Below are 19,941 nucleotides of genomic sequence, written 5' to 3'. Positions count from 1 at the left end.
CCACAGGAGCAGTTCTGCCCCGTCCTATAGGGTTACTGTAAGGAGAAACCCACAGGCGCAGTTCTGCCCCGTCCTATAGGGTTACTGTAAGGCAGAATCGCCTCGATGGCAGTGTATTCAGTTCAGTTGGACACGTGCTTGTCTATATCTTTGAGAACCCTGCCTCCACGAATTGCTCAGTGGGGCTCATGAGCCCCAGCCTAGCCCTACCCGAGAGCTCCCCTGCCGTGTGGGTTGGCCTTGCAGGGAAGACCAGTGTGGGTAGGAAGGGAGCAGGAGGGTTTGATTCCTCAGAGGGCTTCCAGCCGGGCCTTTATCTCTAAGAGGGAAGAGTGAAACTCGATCCACTGGACACTGCTTCAGTAGAAGTGGGAAGCCTGTGTCCTTCGCAAAGGGTCCTGCTGGGAATCTCCCTGAGAGTAGCCAGTGGAAGCTATCCCTTGGCAGGACAGGCTGGCAGGTTGGGACATAGGTGTGTTAAGTGATGCATATATTTTTTGCTTTCTGTGTGGGCCGCAGCATGTGTCTACTTTGTTGACATCCCACTATGGTCACTTGCTCTGCATCTTGCCCAGTAGCCTCTCTGGTTCTAAACGCTCTCTGCTTTCTAGATGGATAAAATGCTTCTTATGCTACTTGATAATTTATTTCATGGCGCTGGGTGTTAAGAGAGGATCCTTGGTTGCACTGCAGGTTGACACGTTGGGCTGCCAATTGCAAGGCCAGGAGTTTGAACCCACCAGCTGTTCCTTGGGTGAAAGATGAGGCTGTCTGCTCCGGGAAAGCCTTACCGTCTCAGAAACCCAGAGGGGCAGTTCTACTCTGTCCTGTATAAGTTGGAATCAACTTGATGGCAGTGCATTGGATTGGGTTGGGTTACGTTGGGTTGGGTTGGGTTGGGTGTTCAGAAGTGGTTTTACCATCCACTCACCCACTCAGGAACACACTGGTCTTAAGGTTGCTGACCACCTTCCCCTCCCCGGTGGTGTCATGGTGCATCCGGGTGACACCTCTGCCAGTCCCACCCGACTCCCCTCTTGACGTCATCCGTGCTGATGCTCTCCATGCACATGGGCTGGGACCTACGAATTGATTAATGGCGATTAATGGTGGCGAACTTGTGCAAGGACTCCGGAGGCTCAAGAGGGAAACCAAGCACCTGTGTCTCCCTCTTCAAGAACTTCCTGTTCATCAGGAAGTCACGAAACACCTGCACAGATGCTCAAGCTGCCTCTGCCGATTCTGAGAGGCTAGTTCCAATCTCCTTCCATTGGATTCTTCTGGCCAGAAGCATATGCATGGTAGTCTGTTCTGCGGTGTGTAGGTGAGCACAGGGAACAGCTGATGAGGACATGGGCATGACCCCCACATCCTCATCACCGCACCTGCACATCCTCTAGCTCCCACCATCTTCAGCTGCTTGTTTCTAGACTGGACCCCTCTGGGGAGCAGTGATGGCATTTCATGAAGAGGACATTTTCTCTGGTGAGAGCCCTTGGTGGCTACGGACACTTAAAGGTCTTAACTGCCTGGGACCCATTCCATTGACTCCCAGCTGTGTGCAGTGGAGGTGTCTGTTCTGGCGTTGAAAGGAGATGCGTAGGTCTGTGCTTCCTAGCAGTCAACAAGCCCCCTGTTCTAGGCACACCTAACCATCCCATTGCCCGACAGCTAGTTTGCGCATGTCCAGCTTCGGTCCTCTCCAGCTTCTACCTGCCACCGACCCAGTCTGCGAATGATCTAGAATGGTGTCCCAGAGAGGAGCCAAGCCACTCTAGAAGGTTCACCTCTTTAGTAGGTCCAGCCGCACAGGGCGCACACCGCCAGCACACCTAGGGTGTAGCCTCCACAGTGGGGCAAGGTGCAAGGAGTTGAGCGTGAGATAGAATCTTCACAGGCGTGCAAGGCTGACTTTGTGATTGCTCCAGAAGAATGCTGTGCTGGGAGCCATTCCAAGCAAATAATGCCCGAGGCTCTTTGTGTCAGGTCGTTCTGATTTCAAACAGCCCGTAAGGCAGTTGAAATGATGTGAGCCGAGTTCTACGTTGGGAAAATGGGTTGGTATGACACGGGCGTGCTTGATGAGATGAGAAAGCTTAGAGGTAGATCTGGGTTTAGGACAACCAAAAGGCAAAAGGGTGGGTGGGGGGACCTTTATCTCCTGTAAAAGCAATGGCCAGATTCCTCTCTGAGGAGCCATGGCACGTGAGCAAGAGCACGTGGGCATGGTGTCTCTCCCTCCCCCTGCCTCTCTCCCCCTCGTCTTCCCTGTCCCAGGAACAGTGGAGCCTTGGAGCGCCCGTGAACTTGACTGTGGTAGGGCTCGTGGGCATTTCTCATTAACTCCCTTGACCTGGGAGTTTTCTAGGAATGACTGGGGTGATCCATAAATTCTGAGAGGCTCTCCCACAGAGAGCTTGCTGAGGGAACTTCTTTAATGCCACCAGTTTTCCAGTCTAGTAGTGATGACACCATCATTGTATTGCTGCCTTAGGGAAACTAGAATCCAGTGCTTCCAGGGATGCTCGCACTGCTCCCCAAAGGGGGTCCAGTGTGAAGACCCCGTGTTGTTGCCAAATTCAGCAGAAACGGTCACCGTCGGCCCGTTCTACAACAAAAGGAAACCATTCTGATACTCTGACGAGACCTATCCTCTGGCGCTGTTTTGGGGGCAGGAATGGATTTTCCAGCTCTTCTAAATTCGGTCAAGGATATAGAACCGGGCTTACTCGTATATCTGAGTCCGTCTCCTCCTCTCCTGTTCTCTTTCCTCCATCAATACGCTGTTCCTTTTGCTACCTTTGACAAGACCGAGGACGGATCCTCTTCCGGAGACCCCTCGCCCTCTTCAGGAAGCGTGGACCGGCTGTCTTCCTTTCTTTCTCCTAGGAACACACAGCCTTGTCCTCTGGAATCTTTTGATCCAAAGCGCAGGAGATCTATATATCTCCCAAAGCACAGCTCTTGTGATGTAAAGCTTTTGTCTTGTAGCCCATTGTTGCAAGTGTAAGGTGTGGGAATCAGCTTTTGCTGCTCAGCCCCCACCCCCACCCCCCGATCTTTCCAGGGTCAGGATCGCCCACTATGGGAAACAGTGGTCTCCATGAGAATTCTCTCCAGCACCAACCTCTCAGTTGTACATCTTCACTGAGGGGTTTTCAGTGAAGATGTACATGTACCGCCTTCCTGCATGTACCGTAAGAGATAGATAACGGGCCAGCACAGTGCCAGAGAGGACTGGGAGCTGTCCTTTTGCGTGTGCGCACGCGCACACACCCCTGGACATGGGAACCATCCCACCCGGTGGAGTGAGGCTCTGAAGTCAATGGAACAGTCCCTGCAGCCTGGTCCCAGGACAGCCAGTGACTTGTTGCTCTAGCGTGGGCGAGGCACAGAGATGGGGTGCCTCAGCCCAGTGGGCATTGCCTCCTTTTTAAAAAGCCTTTGTAGACTGAGGGATCAAAAATGATTCCAATAGCAGGACTGACCTGAAACTCAGAATAAACTCCCTGTGTGGCACTGACCTGGTGCCCCAAGAGAAGGGCATTTTCTCGGACGTCCCTGGCTCCCGGGCCCTTCCATGGAGCTAAGGGTCCATGGCTTCTGTGCCCAGAGGCGCTCCTCCTCCCCAGCTGCTGCAGACTTGGCCCCCATGGAGCTGCAGTGCACAGTCGTGGGCGGCATTCTAAAGGAGAGGTGCCCGGCCTTGCTGCCAAGCTCATCTCCGTCTGGAAGCCCCACTGAAACTTGTGCCACATCCTGGCAACACTGAGCCTCAGCTGGCGGATGAGAGGGGCACTGCGCTGGCTGAGGGTGGAGGTCAAGACTCCCACCCCTGAGCCGCCATGCTAAGTGAGTCTCAAGTGTTCTCCTTGTCCCCTCCCTGTCCCTCTGTCGTCCAGAGTTGATGCCGGGGGACCCCAGGTCCCTGGTCTTTTGATAGCCAAAGACAAAGGACACTCTGAAGCTCATCCTTTTGTTGGTGATGCTAATGCTCAGGTGCTGAGGTTGTCAGGGCTCTTGCCGCAGGAGGGTGTGGTTGCAGAAGCTGAACAACGCCCTCCTTCCTTCACCCACAGTGAGACATGAGCCACCATGCAGGCAGTGTGGCGAAGCGGTGACAAGCACCCGCCTTGCCCAAGTCCATGCTAGCTCCATGCCTGTGAAAAACCAGAATGGGGCAATGCCTGGTGTGTAGGGCTGTTGTGTGTGCTTAAATGAAAGGACCTTTGAAAAGTGAGTAGAAAAATTGCACTCTCTCCATTTGATTCGCCACTGAACTTTTTAACGTATGGGTGGGGTGGGGATGGGGATGAGGGGGCGGGCTTTATAAAGTTTGTGGAAAAGCAGAATTCAGTAATGACGTTATGTGTTCCGTAAGTGCTACCACTGCCACCGGGGAGATTCTGGTTCAGAGCAACCCAATAGAGGGTTTCCAAGGCTTTGCAAGTCTTTCGGGGAGCAGGCTGCCTCCTTTCTCTCCTGCACAGCAGCTGATGGGTTTAAACCTCCCCCCTTACAGTTAGCAGCCCAGCACTGACTCAACAGTGCTACCAGGACCCCGTAATTCCAGTCAGGGCCACAGAAACGTTCTCTCTTGCAAGAGTGACAGCACACGCACATTGCCCCCTCGGAGAATAGTCTGAGGTACAGGAGTCAGACTTGCCGCGCTGCGGACTTGGTGGTGCTGGGACTCTGGGGGTGTATTTGTACAAGGATTTCTGTTTGGCCGTTATGGGGGTGATGGTTTTCAAAATGCCCTCCAAACTCACTGCCATTGAGTCGATGTTGACTCCGATCAACCCCAAAGGACGGGGCAGAACTTCCCCCTGTAAGTTTCTGAAACTCGCTCTTCATGGGTAGAAAGCCCTGGCTTTCTTCCGAGGAGCAGCTGGTGGTTTCAAACTGCCGACCTTGCAGTTAGTAGCCCAGCGTGTAACCACGACACTGCCAGGGCCCTTGAACATGATGGTGGGTGACCTTCCAGTGACCCCCACATGCTCAAGCAGATCAGTTCCTGGCTGCCATCTCCTCGACATACATCTCCGGCCTCTTTCTTACACAGAACCACGGGGTGGGTCCAACTGCCAACCTCTTTAGGGCAGCGCTTTAACCGACTGGCCGCCTTGGCCATTTATCAGAGTGCCGGCCTCCTCTTCTGGGGTGGAGAGAGCTACCCCCTCTTTTTGAGAAGTCCGCCCGCGGTGCTTCGGGTCTCTTTTCTGGTGGGCATCTCGTTCTCCTTTGCAGCCCCTTAACACCGAGGGCCATGCTTTAGCTTTCCGCGAAACTCTGACTGAATTGTCCTTAGTAACGATGATGGGTCTCCGTGAGATCCATGCAGGGCAAGGCACCACCATCCAGACTTCTTGAGCTGCTTCCAACCCCTCATTCCCCCAATCTTCCTTCACTTATTTCCAAAATAACCTGCTCGGAGGCAGGTTCAGGGCGGACGTGGGTCCTTCCTTTACCACCTCAGTCCCCTTCTCCTCCAACGGAGTGGATATCCAGTCCGGCAGCATTGAATCCGAAGGGTGGCTGGAGTTCTGAAAGGAACGGATTTGGAAGGGGACAGCAATCGCTTCCACCTCCTGCCTTCTACCAGGTGTACCCCAGGCCCCTGCTCCCCTCGCTGTTTCTTGAAATAATGCCCCGTGTTTCGTCCGTTCCTTCTAGGGGAAGAAGAAAAAGAGGAAAAGGGACAAGCAGCCTGGAGAGACCAATGGTACGTTGGGAGCATCCATCTGTGGGGAGACGGGAGCAGTAGCTAAGGACCACTTTTATGTTAGGCTTCTCTCTGGGGGGGTAGGGGGGGAATCCAAGGCCAGGACGTTGTGGGGGGAAGCCCATCTTAGCCAGCCTCTTTGTTTATGCCTTTTAATTAATTGCTTCGTGACTGCCCTTTTAAAGCTAGTAACATCCATTGTTGCATGAAAAGCACATTGTAATCCTAGTGGAATGTGTTTTTAAATTACGGCAAAGCCCGCTCCTGGAGGGCCAGAGGCTTGCCTAGGCGGGTGAATAGTCAGTCTGCTGACTGTGTTGTATGTGTGGAGGTGGGCTGAGGAGGGGGCTCGGGGAGGAGTGTGTGAGTGTTTGATCTTAACTGGGCTGTTGTCGAATGTTCTGATGCATGCCTTTACAGTGGTAAATTGCACCCATTTTAAATTAAGGAGGTTTGTCATTCTCTGAGGAGAAATTAGAAATACTGCATAGGCAATCTCAGCGGTCCCTTGGAGAAAGAAGGCCAAGTTTTTACAAGCAAACACAAACCAACCATTTTGAAGGCTTTGTATAATTTGTTCTTTTTTTTCAGAACACAGCGAATGTTTCCTAAATCCTTGCCTTTCGCTTCCTCCGATTACAGGTGCTCATGTCATTTTGAGTCATTACAATAGTTGATAAAGTGTTCTTTAATTTTTCCTTGCCATTCTCGTTTTATTAACGCTGAAAATACGTATAACATCTGAACATTCTCTATAAAATGACCATCTACCCGGTTTCATATGTTTCAGTAGAATTTTTTTTCAGTTGCTTTTCTTGTTGTTTTTGTTTTTCGTTTTTTAAATTTAACTTTTGTTTGTTTATCTTTCCCATAACAGTTGTTTAAGCAGTCACAACAGTGATTTAGACTCAAACTAACTGTGCAAATTGAATATGCAGTATTTCTTTAAAAGAGACTGGTTTACCAAAAAAAAAAAAAAAAAAGGAAGGAATTCATTAATAAAACCTCCTTAATCTAATGGCATTTTCCATCACTCCCACTAAGTTTTCTCACGCAAGCATGGATTATTTTTTCCTTTCTTTGCCTTTAATTTTTTTTTTTACTTTTCATTTGTTTTCTTCCTTTTGCTTTTCTGCTTATAACTTGCAACCCACTAGCACTTTATTGACTGTGCTGCCGTAAATGCTGCCATGAGCTTCCAACTAACCCTTAGCCGCTCATTCACACAGCCTTTTTTATACCTTTCTCTATTCCTCTCTTAATATTAATGAGAATCAGTAAATAGGGAATGTAATGATGGACGCCCCCAAAGCTGCAATATCCCAACACCACAACCCTTTTCTTTATTTCTTTCTTTCTGTTTTATTTCATTTTGTTTCATTTGTAGTTGTGTTTTTGTTTAATTATTCCGTTTTAAACTTGTTACACTCTGAGAAGAAAAGAGCATGTTACAAACTTAATCCCCTCCTTTGCCTTATTTTCTTCTTTAAGAATTTAAAACCAACCAAACAAAAAGATACAATTTTGAGGAAAATTTAAAAAAAAAAAAAAAAGGAGAGCAAAACTCTTAAAAAAAAAATAGAGGGAAAAGATGACTTAAGAATTAGTTCTTCGGTTTCGGAACTTCTCTTTATCGCCTCAAACCGAATCTGAGAGACAGTCCTCGTAGAAGGGATACTGCAGCTTTATTTGCAACAGCTAATTTCACGAGTTGGATACGAAATGTGATTTTTCTACTTTTTTTTTTTTTTTTTTAATGAAAGAACGTTTTTGGTTTTGTTTTTTAATGGAAAGTCAATATTTTGCCATTAGTAACCAGGTCATTGATTTATTCCCTTTTTTATTTATTTATTTTTTTTCTTATTTGTATCTCTCTCTCCTCCCCTCCCTCTCTCCCTCCCCCTCTCTCCTCCTCCTCCTCCTCCTCCTCCTCCTCTCTCTCTCCCACTCCCTCTTCCTTTGCTGGCTTCTCTCTTGAACTCATTCAGACCTGAGCGCTCCTAAGAAATGCCGAGCGCGCTTTGGCCTTGATCAACAGAATAACTGGTGCGGCCCTTGCAGGTGTGTATAGATTTCCCAGATTCGCTGTGCTGGTTTGCAGCTGGTTTATTGGGTCCTTTCCCCACCCCTTCTCTGTCCTGTTGCTTTGTAGCTGTGTGTGGATCGTAGGAGTCCCGAGGGAGAGGGGCACTCACTGCCGAGCGTGCTGGGCTCTGAGGGATGTGCTTGCCCTCCCCGCTGCTGCTAGCCAAAATGCCACTGTAAAACAGCCTCACTGTACCTCCTCGGGTCCGCAAGCCCCAGGGGACCCCTTCCCAGGGAAATGTTGCCTGCCAAGCCCCTGCCCCAGGACAGCCTGGGTGGGGGGGCTCAGTGTTGGCCTAGGTATAGAAGCAAAGAATGTCACCTCTCCCTCTCCCTTTCTCTCTCTTTCTCTCTCTATTTTTCTCTCTCTCTTTTTTTTAAATTTGTTTTTCATTGTTTTTTGGTTGTTGTTTTCCTTTTGTGTTTTATTGTTTTGTTATTTATTTTTCCTTTGGACTCGCAGCAGCCCTCTGCTTTCATGTACTTGGTAAGGGAAGATAACCAGAGGCCACCGAGGTAACCGCTGGTAGCTAAGATGACGCCGCCTGAGCTCGACCCACCATTGTGTTGTATTTTTTTGTGTTTACCTTATGCTAACAGATGCAAATACTCCAAAGAAGTGTCGGGCACTGTTCGGGCTTGACCGACAGACTTTATGGTGCAAACCCTGCAGGTATATTACCACTGTCAGGCCTTGGGGGAAAGGAAAAATCACAGCTTCTGTCCTTCTGGTACCTTTAGTGTGGCGATCTACTTTTGACCTCTTTCCCTTCTACTTCCCCACTGACATCCTGACATCAATGCCTAATAATCCTCCTCGTCCCAAATGCCCCTGCTAATGTTATGCCATGCCCGCTCCCCACTCTCTCTCGCCCTCCCCGCACCCCTTGCTCTTTAACAAATTACGTGTCCCTGGTGGCAGACTTGAGACCAGACACCTTCCCCCACAGGGGCAGGCATGTCCCTTTTAGTTGGGAAAGGCCGGCCTTAGGACCATTTTGGTGGCATGGAACCTGAGCAGGTAGGGCCACCACGCCCAAAGGCTGCAACAGGCTAAAACTTGGCAGTGATGGCTCCCACGGACTTGGAGTCTCAGCACTCGGAGACGTATTCTGGGGCAGGCTTCTTTTGTTTTGTTCCGTTCTGTTTTTCGTTGTCGTTTTGTTTCTGGTTTTGTTTTGCGTTTTAAAACCACCTGTCCCGTGCACAGCGGAGCTTGGCTAGCTGACATGGTTTTACAGTGCTGAAAAGAAGCGTGGCATTGAACGGCATGCACCAGCTAAAAGGGCTGCAAGCAGTGTTGCCCGGCTGGCAGAATTTTCACAAGTCTGTGGGTATTATAAACGGATACGGTCTTGGTACCAAAAGGAACCAGAGAAAGCCCAGAAGAGTCCAAATTAAAGAGCCGTGTTCTGCCAGCAGGCTTGTCATTTCAGGGCAGAACTGTAGGGACTTCCTTCATGGTGGAGGGGCGCCTACTAGTTCTTGTCGCATTTCCTTTCTTTTAATGACCACCTTTGGTTAAATTTGTTGTTTCTTTGTTCTGATACAAGCAGTCTTTGAATTTGGAATATTATGATGGTAGGTATCTCAAACACCCCCCACCCCACCCCACCCCAAACATGCCTCCCTGTTTGTAGTGCCTCCCTCGTCACGTTTCCCACTCCTCCATGCCTCTACCATGTACTCCGTGTTTAGACTCTAGACCAGATGTCCATCACATCACGCGCATGCCCACAAGTCTCCTGTGTCTCTTTCCCCTGCTCTGATGCTGGTACGAGAGAGTGGTGACGTGCCTCAAGTGACCCCATGTTTAGGGGCCAGAGGACCTAGGCGGCTTTATTACTGAGGGGACCCTTATCAATAGAGGACCCTTTGCCCATGGGGACCAAGGAGGAGAGGGATGGAGCCTTAGACAAACGCCCATCAGAAAAGGAATTTACCCAGAAGCAGCCAGTGACGCTGTGAGATCGCAGAGCTGGCGGAAGGGACAAATGCTCTCTGGTGCAGTCCAGGGGTCTTGGCAGTAAAATGTACTGGCGCTTCATCATCACTTCGATGAGAGGCGGTGGGCGTTGATTAATGTCTAGCCCAGAAAAAGCAAGCTTTGGTGAGGCGCTCGGACGCAGACCGATAGGTCCACAGTTCAAACCCACCCACCCTTCGTCGTTCCGCCCGAGAAAGATGTGGCAGCCTTGAAAACCCGATGGTTCAGTTCTGCTTGGGTCCTCTAGGATCTCTGTGAATCAACTCAGTAGCAGCATGCTTGGCCAAGGTTGACAGAACGCCCCCTGACCCTAGCCAGACAGTGATGTTGTTGTGTCAGGGGTTGTTGAGAAGATGCCCAGCCACCAGGAGTGGTCCCAGGCAGGGCCCCGTAGAGGGCCTTCTCCTGGGTTATACATGGGCAGGGGGCTGTGCTTCGCACTGCAAGCTGCGCCTGCAGCCTCTTCTGTGTACTTTAATTGTGGGCGTAAGGGGCGGGGTTAGAAAGCCCTGTTCTGTTCAGAAGTCGTTGCCACAAGTCAGACTCGACCTCGAGCCCTTTCTAACATTAAGGAGCCGGGTAAGCGTTGATCGCTGCTTGCTAACTGCAAGATTGGTGGTTCATACCCACCAGCTGCTCCGTGGAAGAAAGATGAGGCTGTTGGCATCCTTAGAGAATTACAGTCTCAGAAACCCTATCTAGGTGATCGCTTGGAGTTGGAATCGACCCATGGCAGTAGGCGTGGCGTTTTCTAAGGTTGACCGAAACACAGCCCTTGGGCACAGCCCACATAACACAGAAAACAGCCTTTGTAACTGCTGCTTCGTGAATTTCACAGCGTGATTTTTCTAATGTACCGATTTGAGGCCGAGGGTGAAGGCAGGAGGCTGCCAGGACCTTGCCACTCCCCACACGCATCAGCATCAGTTGAATGTCCCCAGTGTCCAGAGACCCCTGAGAAAGGGAGTTGGGGTGACTTGTAGACTTGAGTAGCAGCCACCGCTGTGTGCACTTTTGAGGGTGTTCTTCCAGCACAGGATGCTCAGGAAGGACTCGTGGTTTAGTGACACAGGCATCGATGAATGCAGCACAGCCATGTTCAAAGCTCTGTGTAGGTCGGTGCTGAAGAGGGCCAGCCCTCGGGCTCTAGAGAGAGCCAAGTTGGAGTTAATGGGTTGGCGTGGATACAGCTGATTACCCGCCCCTTCTCTCCTGGACTGCCAGGCCTAGCCTGATGCTAAACCCTAAACCTGTAGGACAAACTTCACAAAAGAACGGGAGCAAGAAAAAGAGCAAACACTGAGGCATTTTGTGGCTGACCAGAGTGAGTGTGGGCGCCAACTGCCTCTACTCAGCTGCCCGTTGGAAGAACCGTCATTGTATCCCCCAGTCTTCGTGCCTGTGTTCCCCGCGCTCCACGCATTCCCATGGCATGGAAACTGCCATGGCACAAGAAGGGCGGGAGGGCCCAGAGCGTGCCAGGCCCGCTCCCAGACAATCAGAGCTCCCAGCTTGCGGCCACGGGGTTTTCTAATTTTGTTTGACATTTGAGGACAGTTTAACAAGATTCTGTTTTGAGCCCACCAAGTTGCTCTCCCCATCCTTCCACTCTGCCCTAATATAGCATGGAATGCTGCTTGGTGTCACCCCCTTGCTCTCCCTGATGTGTCCATCCCACCCCAACCCCTCCTTTCTTTCCCTTCTGACTCCTGTTTTATCCGTGCCCCACCCCCTTGCTTACACCCCCTTGCTTACACCCCCACCCCCTTGCTTCTCCCATTTTGTAAATTGCATGGACAGCTTAGTCTCCAAGCATGTCTTGATCTGCAGGATAGGGTGGTTCAAAACTCAGAGAGGCTTAATTTCCCTGGGATTCTGGGCTGGGCACAGAACCCTACAGCCTCCTTCATCCTCCAAGGAAAGACAGGGACCTCGCCAAATTGCACTGTCCCCCCGCCCCCAAGTCCCTTCCGGCCTGGAGGAGATGCATGGGCCACAAGGGCCTCGCCTGAGGGGTCTCCGCCTCTGGGAGGGAGAAGGACTGAGCATGTGCCCTTCCACCTCCTCCTCTTCTTCCCTCCCTCTGCCATCTTGCTGAGCCCCTCCCCACCCCCCTGCCACCACCACGCAGCAAGGAGCATGAGCCTAGAGCGCTGAGGTACTCAATGCCCCTGTCCTTTCAGAGGCCAGGGATGTTGTCCAACAGCTGTGGCCCTTCCCCCAAGCAAGCTGGTGGGGGCTTTGCAGTGGCTGAAAGCTCTAGGTTTTCGACGGAGTGTTACCAGCCGTGGTTGGGACGGCATTAGGGCTCCTTAGACCCACAAGTCCCCGGTATCTGCCATCGGTAGGGCCACTCTCAAGGATTGCCTTCCTGGCCCATAGCTTCCTGTCGAACTGGGGTCTGTGGTAGCACGGTACCTCTAGTGGATAGCCCCAACCTCATTCTTGGATGGCAAGCCAGCAGGATGCTCTCAGATTCTTACTTCTGTCTTCTGCATAGAGGATGGCAGAAGAGGGGAGATGGCGGTTTCAGGTACAGGGCAACACTTGAGTCTGCAGTTTAAAAATTAAGGTTCCCACCCCACCCCCACCCCCTGCCCAGAAGGAGGGTCCAGGCTCCAGTTACCTGGTGAGTCCTCTTGGTCATCACCCCCTCTGATGGGTTTGGACTACCATCCCCCCCTTCCCCCCATCTCCACCCTCCTTGCCATAACTGACAACGTCCAAGGCCCTGCCAAGGACCAAGGACCCCACCCCTCTATCCCCGGCCTCACCTTCTCTCCTTCCAAGCTTTCCCCTCTGGGATGCGGGATGGGAACCCCCCAAAATAAAAAAAAATCAAGTCGAAATCTTAATTGAATCCACAACCTGCAGGCCATACAACCAGTTATTCTTGTTCCTTTGCATCGTTTTCTGTTTTTCTTCTTCTCCCCCTACCTCCGTTGATCCTCTTTGACCCGTTTTTTGGTGACTTTGTTTTGTTTATTCGGTTGCTTTTGGTTTTTGTTTTTTAAGTTTATTTCCTTTTGGTTTTGTTTCTCCCCACCCCTGCTCCTCTCCCCTGATTCTGACCTCTCTTGATTTGGTGTGGTTCTTAACAGACCAACCCCAGAGCTCTCCGGGCACCGGCAGCCTGGCGGTGGTGGAGGTGGTGGAGGTGGTGGTGGCGGTGGCGGTGGCGGCGGTGGCGGTGGGGGTGGTGGCAGTGGCTGGAGGTGGCCTCTGTGGTGCTGGGTTACAACTGGGAAGCCTTTTATTAGTGCTACCTTCAGCCATGTGGGCTCAACAGCAGCACTTTGAGAACTCTGCCCGATGTACCTAGGGGCAGAGCTCTCTGTCTTGCATGCTCACATACACTCAGGCTCATGCACACACACACCCATACGCACACTCTATGTCTCTCTCAGGGGGGAGGGCTGTGGTGGGAAAGGGGGGATGGACACTGTGCTGGACAGGGCTGCCATTTCTGAGCCAAAAGAGAAACCACTGGCTTTGTCCCGAATTTCAGTGTGGACAAGGCCACTCCTTGGCAAGTAGGCACATGGCTCACATGTGACTTAGCTCTGGACCGAGGTGGGTCTGTGGGAGGACAGAGGCAGTCCTGGACTCTTGGCTGGCTGGCCAGAGCAGTCCGGCTGAGCGAGCACCCCGGTGCGACTTTAAGCTTGCCTGACACCCGGTGTGCCGCCTCCCTGGGGGCCCCCCTGCCAGGTGGTGGCCGCTGGCTCTGAGCAGTCACCGGCTCTCTCCCCTGGCGTCTCTGCCCAGCATTCACCCGCCCCTCTTTTCCCCTGTTTCTAGGAGAAAAAAAAAGTGCGTTCGCTACATACAAGGTGAAGGCGGCTGCCTCAGCTCACCCTCTTCAGATGGAAGCTTACTAGACTCGCCTCCCCCCTCCCCCAACCTGCTAGGCTCCCCTCCCCACGACGCCAAGGCGCAGACTGAGCAGACCCAGCCTCTCTCGCTGTCCCTGAAGCCCGACCCCCTGGCCCACCTGTCCATGATGCCTCCGCCGCCCACCCTCCTGCTCGCCGAGGCCGCCCACGGCAAGGCCCCAGCCCTTTGCCCCAACGGGGCCCTGGACCTGCCCCCCGCCTCGCTGCAGCCGGCCGGCGTCCCCTCGTCTCTCACACAGCCGTCGACTTCTTCGGTACATTCCCACAGCGCGCTGGCCGGGACCCAGCCCCAGCCGCTCTCCCTGGTCACCAAGTCTCTAGAATAGCTTTGGCTCCGTGCTCCATCCTGCTGGCTTGTCCCCGTGTCCCGATGGCCTTCTCTTTGATTTCCCCCTTCTCTTCCCCCTCCCACCCTGAAAGATCCTTGTTTGGTTGGGTGGTCGTTTTGTTTTTGTTTTTCTTTTTTTGGGGGGATACCCTTTGGTTTTCATGCCACGTGGCTACATGAGTTGATGTTTATCGAGTTCATTGGTCAATATTTGACCCATCCTTATTTCAACGGCTCCTTTTAAATATTGTAGATGAGAGAAGCACCTCATGATTCTACCAAAATTTTTATCAACCGCTGTTTAAAGTCTTTGTAGCGTTTAAAAATATATATAAATATATAAATATATATACATAACTGTTATGTAGTTCTAATAGCTTAGTTTAAAAAGACTGGTTAAAAAAGAAAAAAGAAAAAAAAAAAACAACCCACAAAGACGAAGAAGCAATTGGGAAGCAGCCCCCCAGCAGGGGCTACTTCTGTCTTACTTGTATTAAATACGAGCTTGCGAACCAATCATTGTAAACCTCGTTTTTTTGAACCACACGGGCACGATGAATGCAGTGCCATTACTTTTTTGTTTTTTCCCCTCCTTTTTTCTTTCTCTCTCTCTCTCCTCCTGTGTGAAACAACTTTTATTGTGATGTTACTTGTTATTGTTTAAATGTACAGAAACAAAGGGTTAAAAATGTGTTAATATTACCTTGTTCCATGGTGGTGTTCTTTTCCAGGGGGGTGGGGGGGGGCTACTCAGCAGTGAATGGAATCACAACCTTGTTGGACCGATCAGTAGTATTTATTGCTTTAGGGATTGCTTGTCGTAACTGTATGTTGTCCCTTTTCAAATATATGTTCTCCTTTTTCTTAAAACTGTAAAGAGTCCCCCCCTCTTAGCGTAAGCATCCTATATATAATGACTCATTTGTACAAGGTTTTTAAGTTTATATATAAAATGTGTATATATATTTTTGTTCCCCTCCTACCCCTCCTTTTTTTTTTTGGCTGTATGAAACTCGGAATGCCACCAAATGGACATTGATAATTGCATTCAAGAATCAGTAGCATTAATACAAGTTGCTTTAAAAGCCATTACGTATCATTAAGACTTGAAAAATCAGTGAGGGAATTTTAGCGACGCTGTCTGAGAAACCGTGGGGACTCTCCAGGGTGTCCCCGTCTCACCCCTTCGAACTTGCAGTTCAACGCCCTGCGCCATTACACATGGACTGGCCGTGTGCAAAAACTTTGATGTGCCAAAATTCTCAGTGACTTTAGCTTTCTCCCCCTTTTTGAGGCTGTAATTTTTGTTCATCATGTTTTGCTGTGATGTTACATAGATAGATTTGTATGTAGTTTTAATGTCACCTATAACAAGATGTGCTTGGTAGCAGATTGTCCGGAAAGCATTTTAAATGAAGAGGTAAAAACCCGTTAGGGCCCAAATTCTGTACGTTAGATTACTGTTTGAAAGGAAAAACCAGCTGCCGCTTCTATGTACACATTTTACATACAAGTAGGGAGCGTACTTTAAAAGACAAAAAAAGACAAAAAAAAAATCCTAGGCATGTTGATGTTGCAAAATGCTGTATAAAGCTGAGACCTGTTCATTCAGTGCCATTGTAGTTGACATGAAGCGATTGTAAAACTGTCTCTGATTTCCCTCTGGTTTATTAAGATGCTAACTATAACATTTTTTTTGTGTGAATACTTTGAATGTTTCCTAACAGTTGTGATGTTACCGTTCCGTTTTATGCTCTTATTCCAATTTCATTTTTAATGGTTTGGAAGCCATTTTTGTAATGAATAAATGTTCACTCTGTACAGTATCTGTAGCATGCCGGTCTGGATTAATAAAAGCAACTTAGTATGTGCACATACAGGCTGGTCGCTTGTTTCTGTGATGGGAATTTGCTCTCCAAGGGTAACTGGATTGACCCCACAAGAGAAAGACATCCATCTCCCTGCTGGTGCTGGACCCCTGGATGAGTGTATGGATTGGAGGTAATGGCTTAGAAATGAAAAAGTGGCCCTGAACTCCCTGCAGGGGTTGCACCCCACTTTGCAGACCTTGGTGTCCACTTGGCATCACCAGCGTATGTCTGGCTCGTACAACGTGCCATTTGCAACAAGATGACTGACCTAAAGTCCAAATCTGGGTGCACACGTTTCTCCTTATTATCCAACTGTGGATGTTTCCTTCTGAACTTAGCGCGCAGTTGAGGGAGCTCCTGACCCAAGGCCCAACAGACTGCGCAGTCCCGTGCCATCCCCGCAATCGAATCCCTGATTGTGGTCCGGCAGGTTCTCAGTGGCCGGATTTTGGAATTAGGTCACTGAATCCTTCCTTCCTAGTCCACCTCGGTGTGGACGCTCCATGAAACCTGTCCAGCATCATAGCAACACCCAAGCCGCCCCTGACAGACAGATGGCGGCCACGCATGAAGTGCTCTAGGGATTGAGCCCAGGTCTCCTGCATGGAAGGCAAGAATTCTCCCACTGGACCCCCGCCGTCCCCCTGGCTGCCTTACAGCACAGTTTCGGGGCTCTGATATGCCCTGCCCGTCCCTTTCCCAGGCTCCAGCAGACAGGATTTAAGTCTTAGTATTGAGAGGTAAGGAACTCGAATGTGGCCGTTGGAGGACCGTTGATGTGAAAGGGTCAAGTGGAAACCTTGTCTCTAGAGCTGAACCGCTGTGCAAGAAGTCTTAGGAAATTACAAGGGGATTCACATCAAGGTTTATATGGGGCAGGGGGTGGGGGGGTGTCTTGCGGTCAGTAGAACCCAGATCCTTTGGCACTGCCCTGGCATGAGAGTGAGATGAATACCTTCAGTCCTGGGCTACAGGGGAGATCTTCCTAAGGATCCCCTTTGAATTCATTTCTCCCATAGCCTGGGATTGGATGGATATATATATACTATATATATAGTGTATATATATATATATATATATAGTACATGGTTCGACTTATCTAGGACATCTGTACCTTAGCTTTTAGACTCATTGCATGCCTTTCAAAGGATGGATTTTAATGAGTGTTGACAATGTTCATGTCGACAGGGTCAGGGTTCTTTCTAGCCTTGCCTTTTGACCCTCCAGTAAAGCTCCTCCGACACTAGGCTTGGCTCAAGCTAGATCCGTTGTAGAAAACAAGCATTTCTTTCTCTTGTTTTGCTTTTGCTCTGCTTTGTGTTTCGGAGATGTGGGGAGGAGGCGTGCTTCTGGGTGCCCTTCCCTGGCTTATTTTGCACACTCGGCCCAGAATGACCTCAGAAAAGACCTTCAGTCAACAGACTAAGAATAGTTCCATTTGTGGTGATGGACCAAGGTGCTTCGGTGCATTTTTTTATTCCTGTTTTATTCCTGTTTTTCATCCAGACACTACCTGAGGCAGGTATGATTCTCTTCCGCCCCCCTCCCTCAGCTTTTTTCTTTTCTGTTTTAAATAATGCATTTAGAAACTTAACGTGGTTACGTGTCTTTTCCGAGGTCGCACGACTAGTGGCTTCTGGAACTGGGCTGGAGATTCTCCCTCTGCACCATGCAGTGTAAACACAGGTGGTCCTCCATGCAAGATTCTCTTCTGTTCCCAGGTCCCCACTCCTCATTTCCTGCCAGGGTCGCCCCCCTCCATCGATCAGGTCTCAGCAGAGACATCACTTTCTGGGAAGATAGTCCGGACCCCTTCAGGGTCAGTACAGTTTCCCTGCCACTCGCTCTCTCTGCACCCTGCCTGTCTTCCTCTTGAGCTCCCTTTTGTCACCGAGTGCTGATGGAGGGCCATGCTCAACTCTGGAGCGTGGGTTCTGACAGGGAGCATTTTGTGAACACACTTGGTGGGCATTGTGAGCATTCCCTCACCACGTGGTCGCAGAGCACCAAGCCGCACCGGCCACCGTTGTAGACACGAGCCCCTGAGCCTGGGTGAGCCAGCTTGAGTTTGTTTCCTCTGAGCTCAATCCTGCACCATCTGCCAGGATGGAGTCTTTAAATGGGGGAAACAGCCGAATTCCTGAGGTGCTGCTCATCTGGAAACGGGTTTTATACAACGTTGATGCAAGGGAAACTGAGGCTTAAAGAAGTTGCGAGACAGATCGCCCAGCCAGGACAATCGCCTTGCATAGACAGAACTGGAAAAGCCACCGTCTTTGCTCTTAAGGCCCCTGAGGAGGAGGAATAGGGAAGCTTGGGGCAGGCAGAGCTTGCACTGGACTGTGTGCTGCCTGACGTTCTGGGCAGTCTACCGACGGCACGTGACCTCAGGGCCAACCTGGGAATGAAGGCTGCTCTTTAGAAAAAAGCAAGGGACAGCCACTGTACTTCTGGATATGCAAACCCTGGATCTTGTGTAATCGAACTCACGTGAACCTAGAAGCTTGCTTAGTTTTGTTTCCCTTTTCCTATTTTTAGTCACTTTCATGAATTTGTGTTTAAAAGTTATTTTCTGAGTGTTCCCTACTCTGCCCATCTGTGGCTTCTAAACTGATCGTTTTAAGGGATTTCCTGTATTATTTATACCCCAACACCATTAGCACTGGAGCCCCTACTACTGGCCTCAGCCCATTAGTCAGCTACTGTTACCAGCCAGCCAGAAGGTGGGCAGTTCAAATTCACCTGAGGCACCTCAGAAGGCAGGCCTGGCAATCCGCTTCCCAAAGATCGCAGCCTCGAAAGATCTATGGAGCGGTTCTAATCCACGTACAGGGGGTCCCCGGGAGGTGAGATTGGCTGGGCAACAATGGTGACCCACGACACTTGAGACATTTTCTCATGAGCCCTGGTGGCAGAGTGGGCTGTGCATCGGCTGCTCCCCGTAGGGCTCACACCCACCAACCATGCTGCAGAAGAAAGACGAGGCTCCCTGTTCCCATCAAGATTTAAGGTCTTGGGCAGCCCAAGGGACAGTTCCGCCCTGACCCACAGTGATGACTCCGAAGCCACTTGAAGGCAGTGTGCTTGGTTTGGGGGTCACGAGAGGTTCTGGCCCTGTTCTACTCCCTGACTAGAACACCATTAGGAGACCAGCCTCGCTACAAAGGAGGCTGGGAAATGTTGGGAAACACACACACACAGCTAGGAGGGAGCACACAACCCATGCCACAGCTGCTTAAACCCAAACCAAACCGGTGCTGTCGAGTGGATTCCGACCCTAGCAACCAGAGGGCAGACTCAAACTGCCCAGTTCGGTTCCCAAGATTGGAATCTTTATGGAAGCAGCCTGCCACACTCTTCTCCCTTGGGGCAGCTTCTCAGCAGATGGCCAACTGCTTCCCTTCTGCCCCACTAGAGCTCCTTTCTACTCCCCGTGAGCTGACAGGGTTTGGGGGGGCACCAGAGCACCCCGTTATTACCTTCAGAGCTTCCTTTATTTGCATTACACTCACATCTTGGAAATGATGTGTTTATGTAGGCGATTCCTGTCCATTGTCTTCCGTTTCTCAGACCGTGGGCTGGCAGACTGAAGACCAAATCAGGGCTGTGTAGGCTACCAGCCTTTGTACCAAAATTACATTTTTGTCATGCAAAAATTGCAGCAGAGACTGCTTTTGACTTATAATGCCTTACCGATTTACTCTCCAGCTCTTTTCCTAAGGAGGCTGCCAGGTAAGCTTCTGGAGGGCGGGGATGATGTTTATCTTGTTCCTCCCTCCGAATGGAGTCTGATGTTTCACAGATATTCAATAAATATTCGTTAATGAGTACATGAAGTGCTTTAAAAGGCGTTTCTTGAGCAAATGGTTTTAATTTTAATCCGTTCTAATTTACCAGTGTTTGATTGTATCCCTAAAAAAAATTCCAGTTCACTTGATTCTGACTCTAACTCAGAGTAGAACTGGCCCCCAGGGTTTCCAGGCTGCAAACCGTGGTGGCAGCAGACTGCCCTGCCTTCTCTGCAGGTCAGCTGGTGAGTGGTCAGCAGC

At 50.3% G+C, this 19,941-nt stretch overlaps 1 protein-coding gene across 4 annotated transcripts in view; it reads left to right on the top strand.

The window, feature by feature from the left end:
- Positions 1 to 14,761, top strand: part of TCF7L2 (transcription factor 7 like 2) — a 206,921-nt gene extending 192,160 nt beyond the window's left edge. For 2 of the 4 annotated variants that reach the window (XM_045291388.1, XM_045291387.1), the window contains exons 10-13: positions 5,677 to 5,725; positions 6,317 to 6,367; positions 7,714 to 7,786; positions 13,599 to 14,761. In XM_045291388.1, the coding sequence (XP_045147323.1) occupies positions 5,677 to 5,725; positions 6,317 to 6,367; positions 7,714 to 7,786; positions 13,599 to 14,019 (594 nt within the window). In that variant the 3' untranslated portion in view covers positions 14,020 to 14,761. Of the gene's footprint in view, positions 1 to 5,676; positions 5,726 to 6,316; positions 6,368 to 7,713; positions 7,787 to 8,410; positions 8,485 to 13,598 lie in introns of those variants that run through there. The other 2 variants (XM_045291389.1, XM_045291390.1) reach the window with 2 other exon arrangements.
- The last annotated feature ends 5,180 nt before the right edge of the window (positions 14,762 to 19,941 follow it).

Source organism: Echinops telfairi, unplaced genomic scaffold (assembly GCF_000313985.2).
Source record: "Echinops telfairi isolate 266 unplaced genomic scaffold, ASM31398v2 ScPeMD7_70;HRSCAF=299, whole genome shotgun sequence".
In the NCBI taxonomy this organism is placed as follows: domain Eukaryota; kingdom Metazoa; phylum Chordata; class Mammalia; order Afrosoricida; family Tenrecidae; genus Echinops; species Echinops telfairi.
Note: the sequence above shows the minus strand (reverse complement) of the source record. Positions and strands in the feature narration are given on the sequence as shown.